At 41.6% G+C, this 13,844-nt stretch overlaps 1 protein-coding gene across 4 annotated transcripts in view; it reads right to left on the reverse strand.

The window, feature by feature from the left end:
* bbs4 (Bardet-Biedl syndrome 4) overlaps window positions 1-13,844 on the reverse strand; it is a 112,531-nt gene that overhangs the window by 68,284 nt on the left and 30,403 nt on the right. For 2 of the 4 annotated variants that reach the window (XM_072282106.1, XM_072282107.1), the window contains exons 4-7: window positions 6,016-6,095; window positions 4,194-4,257; window positions 3,382-3,493; window positions 1,501-1,573 (exon numbers count right to left, since the gene is read on the reverse strand). In XM_072282106.1, coding sequence (XP_072138207.1) covers window positions 1,501-1,573; window positions 3,382-3,493; window positions 4,194-4,257; window positions 6,016-6,095 — 329 coding nt within the window. Of the gene's footprint in view, window positions 1-1,500; window positions 1,574-3,381; window positions 3,494-3,621; window positions 4,075-4,193; window positions 4,258-6,015; window positions 6,096-13,844 lie in introns of those variants that run through there. The other 2 variants (XM_072282110.1, XM_072282109.1) reach the window with 2 other exon arrangements.

Raw genomic sequence — 13,844 nt, forward strand, 5'->3', positions numbered from 1 at the left:
GAAATTATTTCATTTACTGTTTAATAAAAAGTGGGACATATTCCAAATTTCCACCATCTGCTGTGTGTTTCTGAATTTCACACTTTGCTTTGAATTTCATGTTACCAGTAAAAATAGATCCTATCTACTCCCATCAGTCCCTTTTGGAAATGTTGACAAAAAGTCCAGGGAACAAAATTCTGTTTTAATCACAAGAATGACAATCTACAAATTGCTAAAACAGTCAAATCCAGGTATGGACTGTTACTGTAATGCAGCGGTCCCCAACCACTGAGCCGTGGACCGGTACCGGACCGCAAAGCATGTGCTACCGGGCCACGAGGAAACGATATGATTTGGCGATATGAGTCAGCTGCACCTTTCCTCATTCCCTGTCACGGCCACTGTTGAGCCATTACGCATGCGAGGTCATTACGCATGCGTCATCCATGTCAGCGCGGGAAGGAGATCAACTCCTCGAGCTTGCAAATGACAGCGAGCTGAAAAGTATGTTTGACATGACATCTCTGCCGGCATTCTGGATCAAAGTCAAGGCTAAATAGCCTGAGACAGCCACGGAAGCACTGAAAACGTTGCTTCCATTTCCAACGTATCTCTGCAATGAATGCAACGAAAACCAAATTGCGGAATCAACTGGACATAAGGAACCCCGTTCGAGTATCGCTGTCTCCCAGCACCCCTCGACGGGACCAACTTGTTGCAGGGAAACAAGCCCAGGGCTCCCACTGATTCAGCGATATTGGTGTGTTGCAATGATTTTATATGTTCATACAGGGAAAATATGCGCTGTGTGTTTAATATCCAAACGTTATTTAAAGTGTTATGATTCTATTGACTTATAAGTGACTATTATAACCATAGAACAATTACAGCACGGAAACAGACCATCTCTGCCCTTCTAGTCCGTGCCGAATGCTACTCTCACCTAGCCCATAACTCTGCATTCCTTTCCTGTCCATATACCTATTCAATTTTTCTTTAATGATAATATCGAACCTGCCTCTACCACTTCTACTGGAAGTTCGTTCAACACTTACTTCAAGCTCCCCTGTCCTCCCCTGATAATTGACTTATGACTATATTCATGCGAGGAAAATATGCGCTGTGCGTTTAATAGAAAATTCGTTAGATAAACCCATTTAGAAACAAAATTGAGTGTATTAGCCACTTATCACCTACATTCTGGTCATGATTAACAACCCCCTCCCCCCCGACCAGAATTGCCAAAAATGATTTGTGGGAAAAAAAATCACCCATGTGCACTGGTGCCCGCGCAAGGCTTCATGCTCATTGTAGTCTTTCTCGGGGTAAACACAAGGTATTTGACTGCTCCTCTTGTCCTTTGGCAACCCTACCTCCACCCCCCACCTCCGGGTCGGCTGGTCCACAAGAATATTGTCAATATTAAACCGGTCCACAGTGCAAAAAAGGTTGGGGACCCCTGCTGTAATGTGACCGTTAATAGTACTCACTCCTCATGTTGTTTGTTGTGTAACTTACCCAATCCCTTTCATTTAATTTAGCAGCGTCACTGTAAACTTCAATTGCTGCCTTGTGTTTTCCAAGCAAATACCTAAGAACAATGGAGAATATTCAGTCAGCTTCCACTGAGAATGGAAAAATCTCTGTCTAGCATTGTGGGTTGGCTCCAGAATGTGTGGTGATACTTGCAGGCTGCCCCCAGCACATCCTTAGGTATGTCGGCTGTTAACGCTAATGATGCTTTTCACTGTATGTTAACATTAGTCATAGATCAGCACAGAAACAAACCCTTCAGCCCATCTAGTCCATGTCAAATTATTAATCTGCCTAGCCCACCTGAACCATATCCCTCCATACCTTTCCCATCCATGTACCTATCCAAATGTTGAAACTGAACCTGCATCCACCACTTTTGCTGGCAGCTCATTTCACACTCTCATCACCCTTGGGTGAAGCTTCCTCTTATGTTTCCTTAAACAGTTCAGCTTTCACCTTTAACCTATGCCCTCTAGTTCTAGTCTCACCCAACTTCAGTGGAAAAATCATGCTTGCACTTAGCCTATCTATACTCCTTACAATTTTGTATCACTCTATCAAATCTCCACTCAATTCCATGCACTCTAGCATAAGACAGCAAACACCTCCTCCTCTGTAATCTATATACGGTCCACGACCTAATTGCAGTTTTACCTCACTTCTGTAGACCCTCCGTCCTTCTTCCATGTAAATACAGATGTAAAAAACTCTATTTAAGATCTCGCTCATGTCTTACAGCTCCGCGCATGGATGGCTACTCTGATCTTCAATTTTGTCCCTTGCTATCCTTTTGCTCATAAAATATATGTAGAAGCCCTTGGGATTCTCCTTCACCTTGTCTGCCAGAGCAACCTAATGCCTTCTATTAGTCCTCCTGATTTCCTCCTCAAGTGTTCTCTTCTGATAAATGTGATGAATAAATCTGAATCTGAGGAGGCACACCATGGCCAGCACATTTTTGTGCAATCTCAAACCGGCTTGTCCACAGTATGGGAGGCAGCAGTTAATACTGATGGTGGCCCAGGGTAGCAGGGTGGAGGGGAGTGGTAGGTGAACAGCCTTCCAAGAGTGCTGAGGGCTTTAATACCGTAAATGCAATGGGGTGGGTGGTGGTTACGGAATCAGGACCCAGAGCAATGGGCTCACATTGACCTGTGAGAGTTAGCTGAAACAAGGAACGAACAGTGAAGGACCAATATATATGGGTAAGACTTTTCAACTGAATATATTAACAATATGCAAAATGTAGAAAATGGGTAGTGTAATGGTTAGTGTAGTGCTATTACAGTGTCAGCAACCCCCGTTCAATTCCTGACTTTTAGGAGTTTCTACATTCTCCCTGTGACCACGTGGGTTTCCTCCGGGTGCTCCAGTTTCCTCCACATTCCAAACATGCACGGGTTAGGGTTAATAAGTTGTGGGCATGCTACATTGGTGCCAGAAGTGTGGCAACACTGTGGACTGCCTCCAGCACATTCCTCAGAGTGTATTGGTTACTGATACAAATGAAACATTTCACTGTATGCTTCAATTCTTTGACGTACATGTGAAAAACAATGCTGGTTGTTAATAGAAGACTGCAGATAAGTTTCTGGAGATTTTGGAGGTGGGGGGAATTAGTAATGCAATGTGAGGGGCTGTGTAATCCGTTAACCTGGGGTAGGTTAGTAATGAAGAACAGAGTGGTAGGGAAAGGAAATCTGCTATTTACCTAGTAGGGTGGAAAGTAGGGGGATAGTGACGATCATAAGGCAAAATGCAGCCTGTGGCTCCATATGTACAGAAATATCCTTCTCTCAGTCTGAAATAGCTGGACATAGATCTGACCTAGCGTGAGTAGTGCACAGACCAAGGAAGACTTACAGTGATCTGGCCACTTGTTTTAAGTTGTCCACGTTCTGTGGGTTCAGAATTGCACAGGTCTGAAAGAGTTCAAAGGATTCCTGAATCTTTCCTTCTAAGCGGAAGATAAGTGCTGAAACAAGAGTTCAGACATCACTTGTCACATTTATACATTCTAAACAGGAATTACTGAGTTTGCAAGTGCAGAAATGGAATCAGATACCAATATTTAATAGATGTTAAATGATCAGATGGCCATACCTTGTTTACTGGCAACCGAAAAAAAACTGCCTCTGGAACCAAATTTAAAATAGTTATGGAAATAGTTCAAACCTTCCAGAGAGATGGTTACATTGTTCCTCATTATTCCACAGCAATGAACCATAGCCCATTGGGAAATTCAATTTGTGGGCTAGAGTCAGGGAAAAATCCATCAGAATGGCTTGGTTATCAAACGATCTGGCAGATTCACTAATCTCTGTCAAGAAAGTCCAATCATTCAGTAATTCCAGTTCATACTATGTAGCTCATTCCTAATATCCTATGAAGTGGCCAAGCATTGGCTTACAAGGGAGACAATCAATGTGGTTTTGTCAGCGTTACCCACGTAAAGTGAAATTACTTCTCTATATTGTTACTGAAGGGACCATCATGAAAAATTAACCCACCATCTGTTTTTAACTGCAGCACTGATTTCTCAATGTTCCCTTTCCCCACCCCATTTCAGACCCACCCCCTATTACTTCTACACCTCAGAAAAACGATTAACTTTGTGGTTTAAAATTATTCCCAAGCGTCCCCAGGACTGGCCTGCAATCTGTACACTACCTCACCTTGTACATAGACAGCATATTCACACATCCCCTGGGTCTCCTGCAGCTGTTCTTTGATGATTGCCTGAAAAATAATTTAAACAGTTGATGTTCTCCTGACACAACACAGTGTATGCGTTCACTGCACAGAAAACAAGGCAGACGCCTTCTACACATCAACAGTACTCTGTGTGTGTGTGTGTGTGTGTTTCTGTGTCTGTCTGCATGTGTATGTGTGTTTGTTTGTGCCTTTCTGTGTCTGTGTGTGCATGTGCACATGCTGAAGCAGGATCTTAACCTGAAACATCAGTACTTTCTCTCCCTCCATAGATGCTGCTCGACCCACTGTGCTCCTCCACACAGTTTGATCTGCAATGTCTCATGTCACATTTCCTGCTCTAGAGAACCATCATAGTGAACAGATATGGGACGTTAAAGTTTACAGCACGGATGTGACATTACAACATTTTTCTATCAGAAATGTGCTAAGGGAGTATTGGCCAGAAAGAAGTAAAGTCTACAAATCAGTAAATTGGAATGAATCAAGGATAGTGGAAGTTCTTGCCATGAGGGAGGAGTTGGAGGCTGACATTTTATGAAGGAACTTTGTTCTCCATTTTGGGAGTAAAAGTTGCTTGGCTTGATCAGATTTTAAAGTAGACACAATGATGCCTCAGGTAATCTCCTGAACTGGGGATCATTTCCAAATAAGAGGTTATTTGTGACGTGTTCTTTAGTTGGATATCACATGCAGGTTTGTGACTAATAGGGTTTCTATCTGTTATGCGTGATCCAAGTTGGTTGCTGATTGAGAACAAAGAGCCATAATTACTGATTGCGGCTTGCTGGGAAGAGGACAATATATGGATACTGACCTGGAGCAGAGCCAGTAAAAAGGTGTTAAGGGTCAGACACATCACTGATAGCCAATGATAATAGAATACCATATTTGGTAAGAAGTATAAAAGCAGAGGTTTCCACATACAGTGCAGCGATGACTCAGTAGGAGGTTCACCATCATGGATGTGAGGCACAGATAAGTGGAGATACGAAATGGGACTACAAGGAACATGTGGCCAGCAGCAGAAACTCCTTTTTAACTGGTATTATATTTCCTGTTCTTTGACTGTTCATGAAAAGTCAGGGAAAACTTCGTAGCTGTGCACACACATATTTAGCTGTTTAAATTCACATGTTCTTCTGTTGAGACAATAACGGTACTTATCGGTAACTACAGATTCTCTCTGTGCCTCCCCGATCATTATTACAAGGGGTGATTCTTACGAAAGGAGAGTGCCCACAGAAAGCCAGCTGTAGGTGTGACTCTGTTTGATTCACAACACTTCAACGCTTACCAAGGCCTATCACTGAGAAATGACAGCACAGAACTGCTCCCCATTATTCTGTGATCCTCAGTGCAAGGTTATTTCTGAGGATTACTACAAGGAAGCAGAATTTATAACCAGAAATTTAACTCCAACCAAATCTGACCACAACTTGTGCTTGGCTAAACTTGTTTCCATGAAAAGCTTTCTTCTGGCAAGAAGATGTGTCAGCGAGTCAGCGAACACTACAGCACAGAAACAGGCCCTTTGGCCCACCTAGTCCATACCGAACTATTATTCTGACTAGTCCCATCAACCCACACCTTGTCTACTGCCCTTCCTTCATACCCTTCCCACCCATGTACTTATTCAAATGCCTCTTAAATATTGCAATTAAACCTACATCTACCACCTCTGCTGGAAGCTCCCTACATACACGCAGCAATCTGTGCCTACCTTTGGTTGCTTGTGTTTGGAGGAAGGAAGATTGCTTTTCATTTAAGTGAATCTCCACTTACCTTGCAGGTCTCATAGTCCTTCCTAATATAATGCAAATGTATCAGCCAGTTTCTTCTTTCCAAAATGGGAAGTTCTGGAGCTACATAAGAGATTAAGACAAATCATTCAGAAACCACTCACATCCAAATTTCATAGATTTGTTATTACAGTGACTGTCATTTCAGAAAACATAAGTTCAAGATTGGGAAACTCAATTTCAAGTTTATTCTTGTCATAGGCACACACACACATTGTAATAAGCACCATGAACATTAGTTTTTACAGCAGCAAAACATGATGCATCTTCACAAACTCCCACAGCCCCCAGTGATTCTGTAATTTTAATTTCGGAGGACGAAGTGAGAGCATCCATTGAAATCACAGAAAGCATCTGGTCCAGACACAGTATCTTGCTGAGTCTGAAAGACTTGTGCTGATTAATTGGCTGGAGTGTTCACTGAGAGTTTTAACCTCTCGCTTCGGCAATCTGAGTCAAGCTGGTTTCAATTATACCAGTGCCGAAGAAGAATGTAGAAACCTGCCTCAATGGCCATCATCCAGTAGCACTTGTGTTCACTGTGATGAAGTGCTTTGGGAAGTTAATGACGAAACATATCAACTCCAGCCTGAGAAGAAACTTGGATTTGTTCCAATTTGCTTACAGGCACAACAGGTTCACAGCAGATGCCATTTCATTGGCTCTCCACTCAACCCAGAAACATCTGGACAGCAGAGATGTAGACACCAGGATGCTCTTCGTCAACTACAGCTCAGCATTTAATACTATCATCCTTTCAAAACCAATGAATAAGCTTCAAGACTTTGGCTTCAATAGTTCCTTGTGCAATTCCTGAATTCCTCACTTGCAGAGCCCAGTCTGGCAACAACATCTCCTCCATAATCTCCATCAGCACAGGTGCAGAACAAGGCTAAGTGCTTAACCCCCGCTCTGCTTGCTGTATACTTATTGGAGCCCAGCTCCAATGCCGTATTTAAGTTTGCTGACAACACCACTGGCCAAATAAAAGAAGTGAGGATGAATCAACATATAGGAGGGAGATTAAAAATCTGGCTGTGCGGTGCTACAACAGTAACCAAGGAGCAGATTATTGACTCCAGGAGGAGAAAACCGGAGGTCCATATGACAGTCCTTGTTGGGGGATCAGAGCTGCAGAGGGTCAGAAACTTTAAATTCCTTTATGTTATCATTTCAGTGGATCTGTCCCAGGTCCAGCAAGTACGTTAAGTGCCATTAGATTAGATTATGAAGACATGTAGTCTTCTTTTATTGTCATTTAGTAATGCATGCGTTAAGAAATGATACAATACTTCCTTCGGTGTGATATCACAAAACACAGGACAGACCAAGACTGAAAAAACTGACAAAACCACATAATTATAACATATAGTTACAACAGTGCAACAACACCATAACTTGATGAAGAAGTCCACGAGCACAATAAAAGTTCGAAGTCTCTCAAATGTCCCACATCTCACGCAGACGGGAGAAGGAAGAACTCTCCCTGCCATGCCGACCACAGTCTGACTCTGAGTCATCCGAAAACTTCAAGCTCTGATCAGCTCTCCGACACCAAGTACTGAGTGCCATCTCTGTCCGAACAATTCGACCTCAACCTTGGTCGCCACCAGCAGGCAAAGCTGGGGATTTTGAGGCCTACCCTCCGAAAGATTCCGGACCATGCAGTAACAACAGCAGCGAACAAGCGTTTCAGAAATTTCTCCAGATGTTACTCTGTGCTTTCACGTCCATTCTCCATCAAATCAGAATTGTCCACAGCTCCTATTTAACAGATACAATATCATTTTCACCGGAGGACTGCGCACGCGCGCAGTGCACTGCCTCTCTCCTCCCGCCTTACGAAGAAAGCCTGGCAGTAGCCCTACTTCTTTAGAAGTTTGCGAAAGGTTGGCATGGCATCTAAAACTTTGACAAACTCCTATAGATGTGTTATTAAGAGTATATTGATTGGTTGCATCACGGCCTAATATGGAAACACCAAAGCCACTGGATGGAAAATCCTACAAAAAGTCATGGATATGGCCCAGTCCATCATTGAGCACATCTACATGGAGCATTGTCACTGAAAAGCAGCATTCATCACCAAGGACCCCGGCCATCCAAGCCACACTCTCTTGTTGTTGCTGCCATCAGGAAGAAAGTACAGGAACTCCAGGACTAACATCACCAGATTTAGAAACAGTTATTACCCCTCAACCAGAGGGAATAACTTCACTCGCCCCATCACTGAACTGTTCCCACAACCTACGGACTCACTTTCAAGGACTCTTCATCTCATATTCTCAATACTTACCGTTTACTTATTATTATTTCTTCCTTTTTCTCTCTTTCTTTCTGTGCTTGCAGTTCGTTGTTTATTTCTGCATATTGATTGTTTGCCCATCCTGTTGTATGTGCTCTCTGACTGATTCCATTGTGTTTCTTGTGTATTTATTGTGACTGCATGCAAGAAAATGAATCTCAGGGTTGTATATGGTGACATATATATACTTTGATATTTATGTTGAAACTTGAGATGAAGAAATACAAAATAAATGAAAATAAATTCATATTCATTAAAAAAATCCTCAGAATAACCCAAGGCAATTCACAACTGGAACGATCGACACACACAAAATGCTAGAGGAATTCAGCAGTTTAGGCAACATCTATGGAGGAAAATGAATAGTTGACATTTTGAGCTAAAACCCTTCATCAAGATGTGACCTGAAATGTTGACTTTTCCTTTTCCTCTATAGATGCAGGCTGACCTGCTCCAGCAATCTGTGTATGTTGATCCAGATTCCAGCATCTGGAGTCTTTCTTTTGTCACAACCTACGTTATCATTGTGTCACTTTCAAGGGCTCTTCATCTCATGTTATTTTATTTTTCCTTTTTTTTACATTTGCAAAGCTTGTTGTCTTTTTCAGACTGGCTGCCCACTCTACTGGTGGGTCTTTCATTGATTGTATTTGGATTTGATGAGTATGCCCAGGAGAAAATGAATTTCAGGGTTGTGTACTTTAATACTAATTTTACTTTTAACTATAAAGCTTACTTTTCCATTGCAATTACCACAACTTTTATTTACATAATAATGTTTTAATATAAAATAAACTTTTCAAGATGCATCACAAGAGTGTAAGTTGAGACTAGGGAGAGCTGGTCATGCTGTTTTACAGCCAGTCGGTTTTCATGCATCCTTGTGGATAGTATTCTCTGAGGTTGGCTGACATAACATTTGCTGCAGTCCCCACATTGGATTATGTAGACCACAATAGTCTTACCCAATGGCTTGGTTTGTTCTTTAGATTTGTAGAGTACTCTGCTCAAAGTTGCTGTAGGTTTATGTGCAATCAAAATTCTATGTTTTTGGAGCAACTGGGCTGTCATTTCTGAAACATTTCAAATTTATGGAAGGACAACCTGTTTGGTCACTTCTTGGTTGATACATCGTTGACCTTGTAGGCATCTTTGTATGAAGTTACGTGGGTATCTGTTTCATGCGAATACTTTGAAGAGATATTTCTCCTCTTTATCCTTTAGTTCTGCCATGCTGCAGTGTGACTCTGCTCTTTGGAACAAATTTTGATACAGCTCCTCTTGTATGCATTTGGATGGTTACTATGATAGTTTAGGATCTGATCTGTATGTGATCCCTTACAATATTATGATTATGATTACGATTACGATTATGAGGACCACGCAGTTCCCTTTTATTGTCATTTAGTAATGCATGCATTAAGAAATGATAAAAATGTTTTTCCAGAATGATATCACAAAAACACATGACATACCGAATTAAAAACTAACAAAAACCACCTAATTATAACATATAGTTATAACAGTGCAAAGCAATACCGTAATTTGATAAGAACAGACCATGGCACAGTAAAAGTCTCAGAGTTTCTCAAAGTCCCATCATCTCACGCAGACGGTAAACCTCCAGTGCCGCCAACTTGCCGATGCAGCATCCCGGAAGCATCTGACCACAATCCGATTCCGAGTCCGTCCCAGAAACTCCGAGCCTCCGACCACCTATTCGACACCGAGCACTGAGCACCACCTCTGCCGAGCGTTTCGATCCCAGCCACTGCAACAGGCCATACACAAAGCCGAGGATTTGAGGCCTACGTCTCCGGAGATTCTCGATCGCACAGTAGCAGCAGCAGCGAAACAGGCATTTCAGAAGTTGCTCCAGATGTTCTTCTGTGCTTTTACGGCTGTCCCCATCAAATCTGGATTGATGCACGGCCCCCTAGTTACACATATCGATATTCATTCGAAACGGCCGCACGCACTGCGTCGCACCGCCATCTTCTCCTCCCTCCAAATAAGTGGATGTTTCTAAAGCGCCATCTGTATTTCTACTGGCAAGCACATCCAAGAATGCTAGTTTCCGCTCAGTTTCTTTTTCCATCACAAACTTATAATCATTGAACACATCATTGATTAGTTTATAAGTTCTTTCAATTTCACTGTGTTTTACAATGTAATGGATCCAAGAATTAGGCAATGTAATGGACCCAAACTTCAGGGTTTAGAATTGGCAACATTGTCTTTCCTAACATTTGCATGATGGCTGCCACTATGAATCCGGAGATGGGCAAACCCATTGGGGTCCTTTTTAGCTGTTTGTAAAGCATGCTATTAAATTTAAAGTCAGTACATAAACAGATTTCTACCAGTTTACATATGCTATCTTTACTTTCCATTGTTTGGTTCTTTATTAGGGAGTAGTTCTATTTGAGTTTCTTTGGCTAGACTAAGATAGATGGAGGTGAACAGAGAAGTGACATCAAAAGAGAGCATTGTATTGACATTGTCTATGCAGATATTGTTCAGGAACTGATGTGACTGTGAATATGCCACTATTAGATATCGAAGATGCCACCACATTTCTCGCGCTAAGTTGTAAGTGGAGAAACTCAGTAATGATACAACTGGACATAGGTATGTTCCTGTGTTATGAACCTTTGGAAGGCTGTAGAATTGCGCAATGTTAGCATCATTTGTCTTTACTCTCCAAAACTTGTCTTTCATGAGTTTTGCAGATTCTGAAGCAACAAATCAGCAATGAGATGCCCTCCCTACGTCACAACTGAGTTTCCGTAATGACAACCAATCAACCTCCATAAGTATATAAAAGCCAAGAATTTGGAGGACACAGCACAAATGAACAGTGCTAATATCTCTTCGTATGGTGACAAAATGTTTGCAAATGGATTGCCAAAATCAGAGAACAACTCAAGCCAACCATCAACCACCTGAGGCTGCACATTTTCCAAGTTATTTTCAAAAGTTAGAGATTGTCAGGTATGATGTTGCAGCATCACTCATCACTGAGTCATGGCTGTAAGAAGATCATAATTGTGAGCTTAACATCCAAGGATTCACATTGTAGTGCAAGGTCAGGCAGGTAGGTGGGTGGGGAGGAGCAGTGGGATGGCTCTGTTGGTAAAAAAAAATTAAATCAAACCCTTAGAAAGAGGTGACATAGGATCAGAAGCTACAGAATCCTTGTGGAGAGAGTTAAGAAACTGCAAGGGTAAATAGATTTTAATGGGATTTATATACAGCCCTCTGAACAGTAGCCAGGATGTGGGCTACAAATTACAATGGGACATAGAAAAGGCATATAAAAAGGGCAATGTTGTGATAAATATGGCGGATTTCAACATGCAGGTAGATTGGGAAAATCAGGTTGGTGCTAGATCCCAAAAGGGAATTTTTAGAATGCCTATGAGATAACTTTCTAGAGCAGCTTGTGGTTGAGCACACTAAGAGAAAGGCAATCCTAGATTGGGTCTTAAGTAATTACCTGGATTTGATTAGGAAGCTGAAGGTAAAGGAATGCTCAGGAGCCAGTGATCATAAAATGATAGAATTCACCCTGTAGTCTGAGAAGGAAAAGCTAAAATCAGATATATCAGTATTACAGTGCAATAAAGGGAATTACAGAGGTATGAGAGAGAAGCCAGCCAAAGTTGATCGGAAGGTGTCATAAGCAGGGATGATGGCAGAACAGTAACGGCTTGAGTTTCTGAGAGCAACTTGGAAGCTGCAGGAAAGATACATCCCAAAGTTGAAAAAGTATTCTAAAGGGAGGATAAGGCAACCATGGCTGACAAGGGAAACATAAAAGCAAAAGAGAGGACCTATAATAGCAAAAATTAGTGGGAAGGTAGAGGATTGTGAAGCTTTTAAAAACCAACAGGCAACTAAAAAAACCATTAGGAGAGAAAAGATGTACTGTAGGTAAGCTAGCCAATAATATAATCATATAAAAGTTTTTTTTTAGATATATAAGAAGTAAAAGAGACAAAAGTGGATTATTGGGCCACTGGAAAATGACACTGGAGAGGTAGTAATGGGGGTGACAAAGAAATGGTGGATGAACTAAGTATTTTGTGTCAGTCTTCACTGTGAAACTAGCAGAATGCCAGAAATGTGAGAGTGTAAGGGATAAGAACTGAGTGTTGATACTTTTCCTAGGGAGAAGGTGCTCTGGAAGCTGAGAAGTCTGAAGGTAGATTAGTCACTAGGACGAGATGGACTACACCCCAGGACTCTGAAAAGGTAGCTTAACAGATTGTGGAGTAATGATCTTACAATAATCACTAGATTCTGGAATGGTTCCTGAGTACTGGAAAATTGCACTCCACTCTCTAAGAAGGGAGGGAGGCAATTTTTTTGTGTGCCTGTATTTTACTGATATCTGATATGTGCTTGCTATCTTATATATGTTATATGTGCCTTTTGCTGTGTATGACTGTTGGTATTGCGTTTTGCACCTTGGCCCTGGAAAAAAACAGTTTCGTTTGCCTCAGAACTGAGGGATGTCCATTTAGAACAAAGAAGATGATTTTTTTTTTAGTCAGATGGTGGTGAATCTGTGGAATTCTTTGCCACAAATGGCTGTGTAGGCCAAATCATTGGGTATTAAGGTGCAGGTAAATAGATTCTTGATTAATCAGACTGTCAAAAGTTATAGCCAAATGGCCTAATTCTGCTCCTAGGTGTTATGGTCTAATATGCAGAGAACTGGGAGGGTTGCAAGGCTGGAGAGGTGTGAAAGCACAGAGCGATCTGGAAAAAGAATGACTGATTCAAAAGGCAGGTACACTTTAAACTATGTGGATGTGGACACCACAAAACTTGGTAGTGCCACAGATGAAGAGGAAGGTTGTTGAAGCCGACAAAAATAGATCAGATGGAAAGTTAGGGAGAATATTAGCAGTTGAAATTAAATCCTGACAAGTGTGAGGTGCTACTGATATTTTGAGTAGATTTAAGACAGTGATGAGAAGAGACAGGTCACATCCACAGATTAGGGCCCTACATTCAAGCAAGGCTAATTTATGGACAATTAAGTTTGAGCAGAAGTCTACTGGGTGACCCTGTTTGAAAGGAAAGAAACAAATGGCAAGTGGAGGCTTTTAAGTGTGATACCAATTGTCCAAGAGCAGCATGTTCCCGTTTGGGTGAAGTTTAGAGAACCCTGGCCAACGAGAGATATTGAGGCTCTGGTCAAGAAAAAGAAGGAAGGATACGTTGACTTTAGGAAATCAGGGTTGTGTAAATGCCTCAATATCTATAATGATTAATTATGGTCATAAGAGGGAAATTAGGAAGGCAGGGAATGAGATCGATCTGGCAGGTAAGGTTCAGAGAAAATGAGTGCCATTGCTATTACAAAGGCAAACTCAAAGGTCTTAAGGTGGATAAGTCACCTGGACAAAATGGACTACATCCCAGAGTCCTGAGAGAGGTTGCTGAAGAGATAACGGAGGCATTGGTCATGATCTTTCAAGAATCACTTGATTCTG

This window comes from Mobula birostris, chromosome 18 (assembly GCF_030028105.1).
Source record: "Mobula birostris isolate sMobBir1 chromosome 18, sMobBir1.hap1, whole genome shotgun sequence".
NCBI lineage: Eukaryota > Metazoa > Chordata > Chondrichthyes > Myliobatiformes > Myliobatidae > Mobula > Mobula birostris.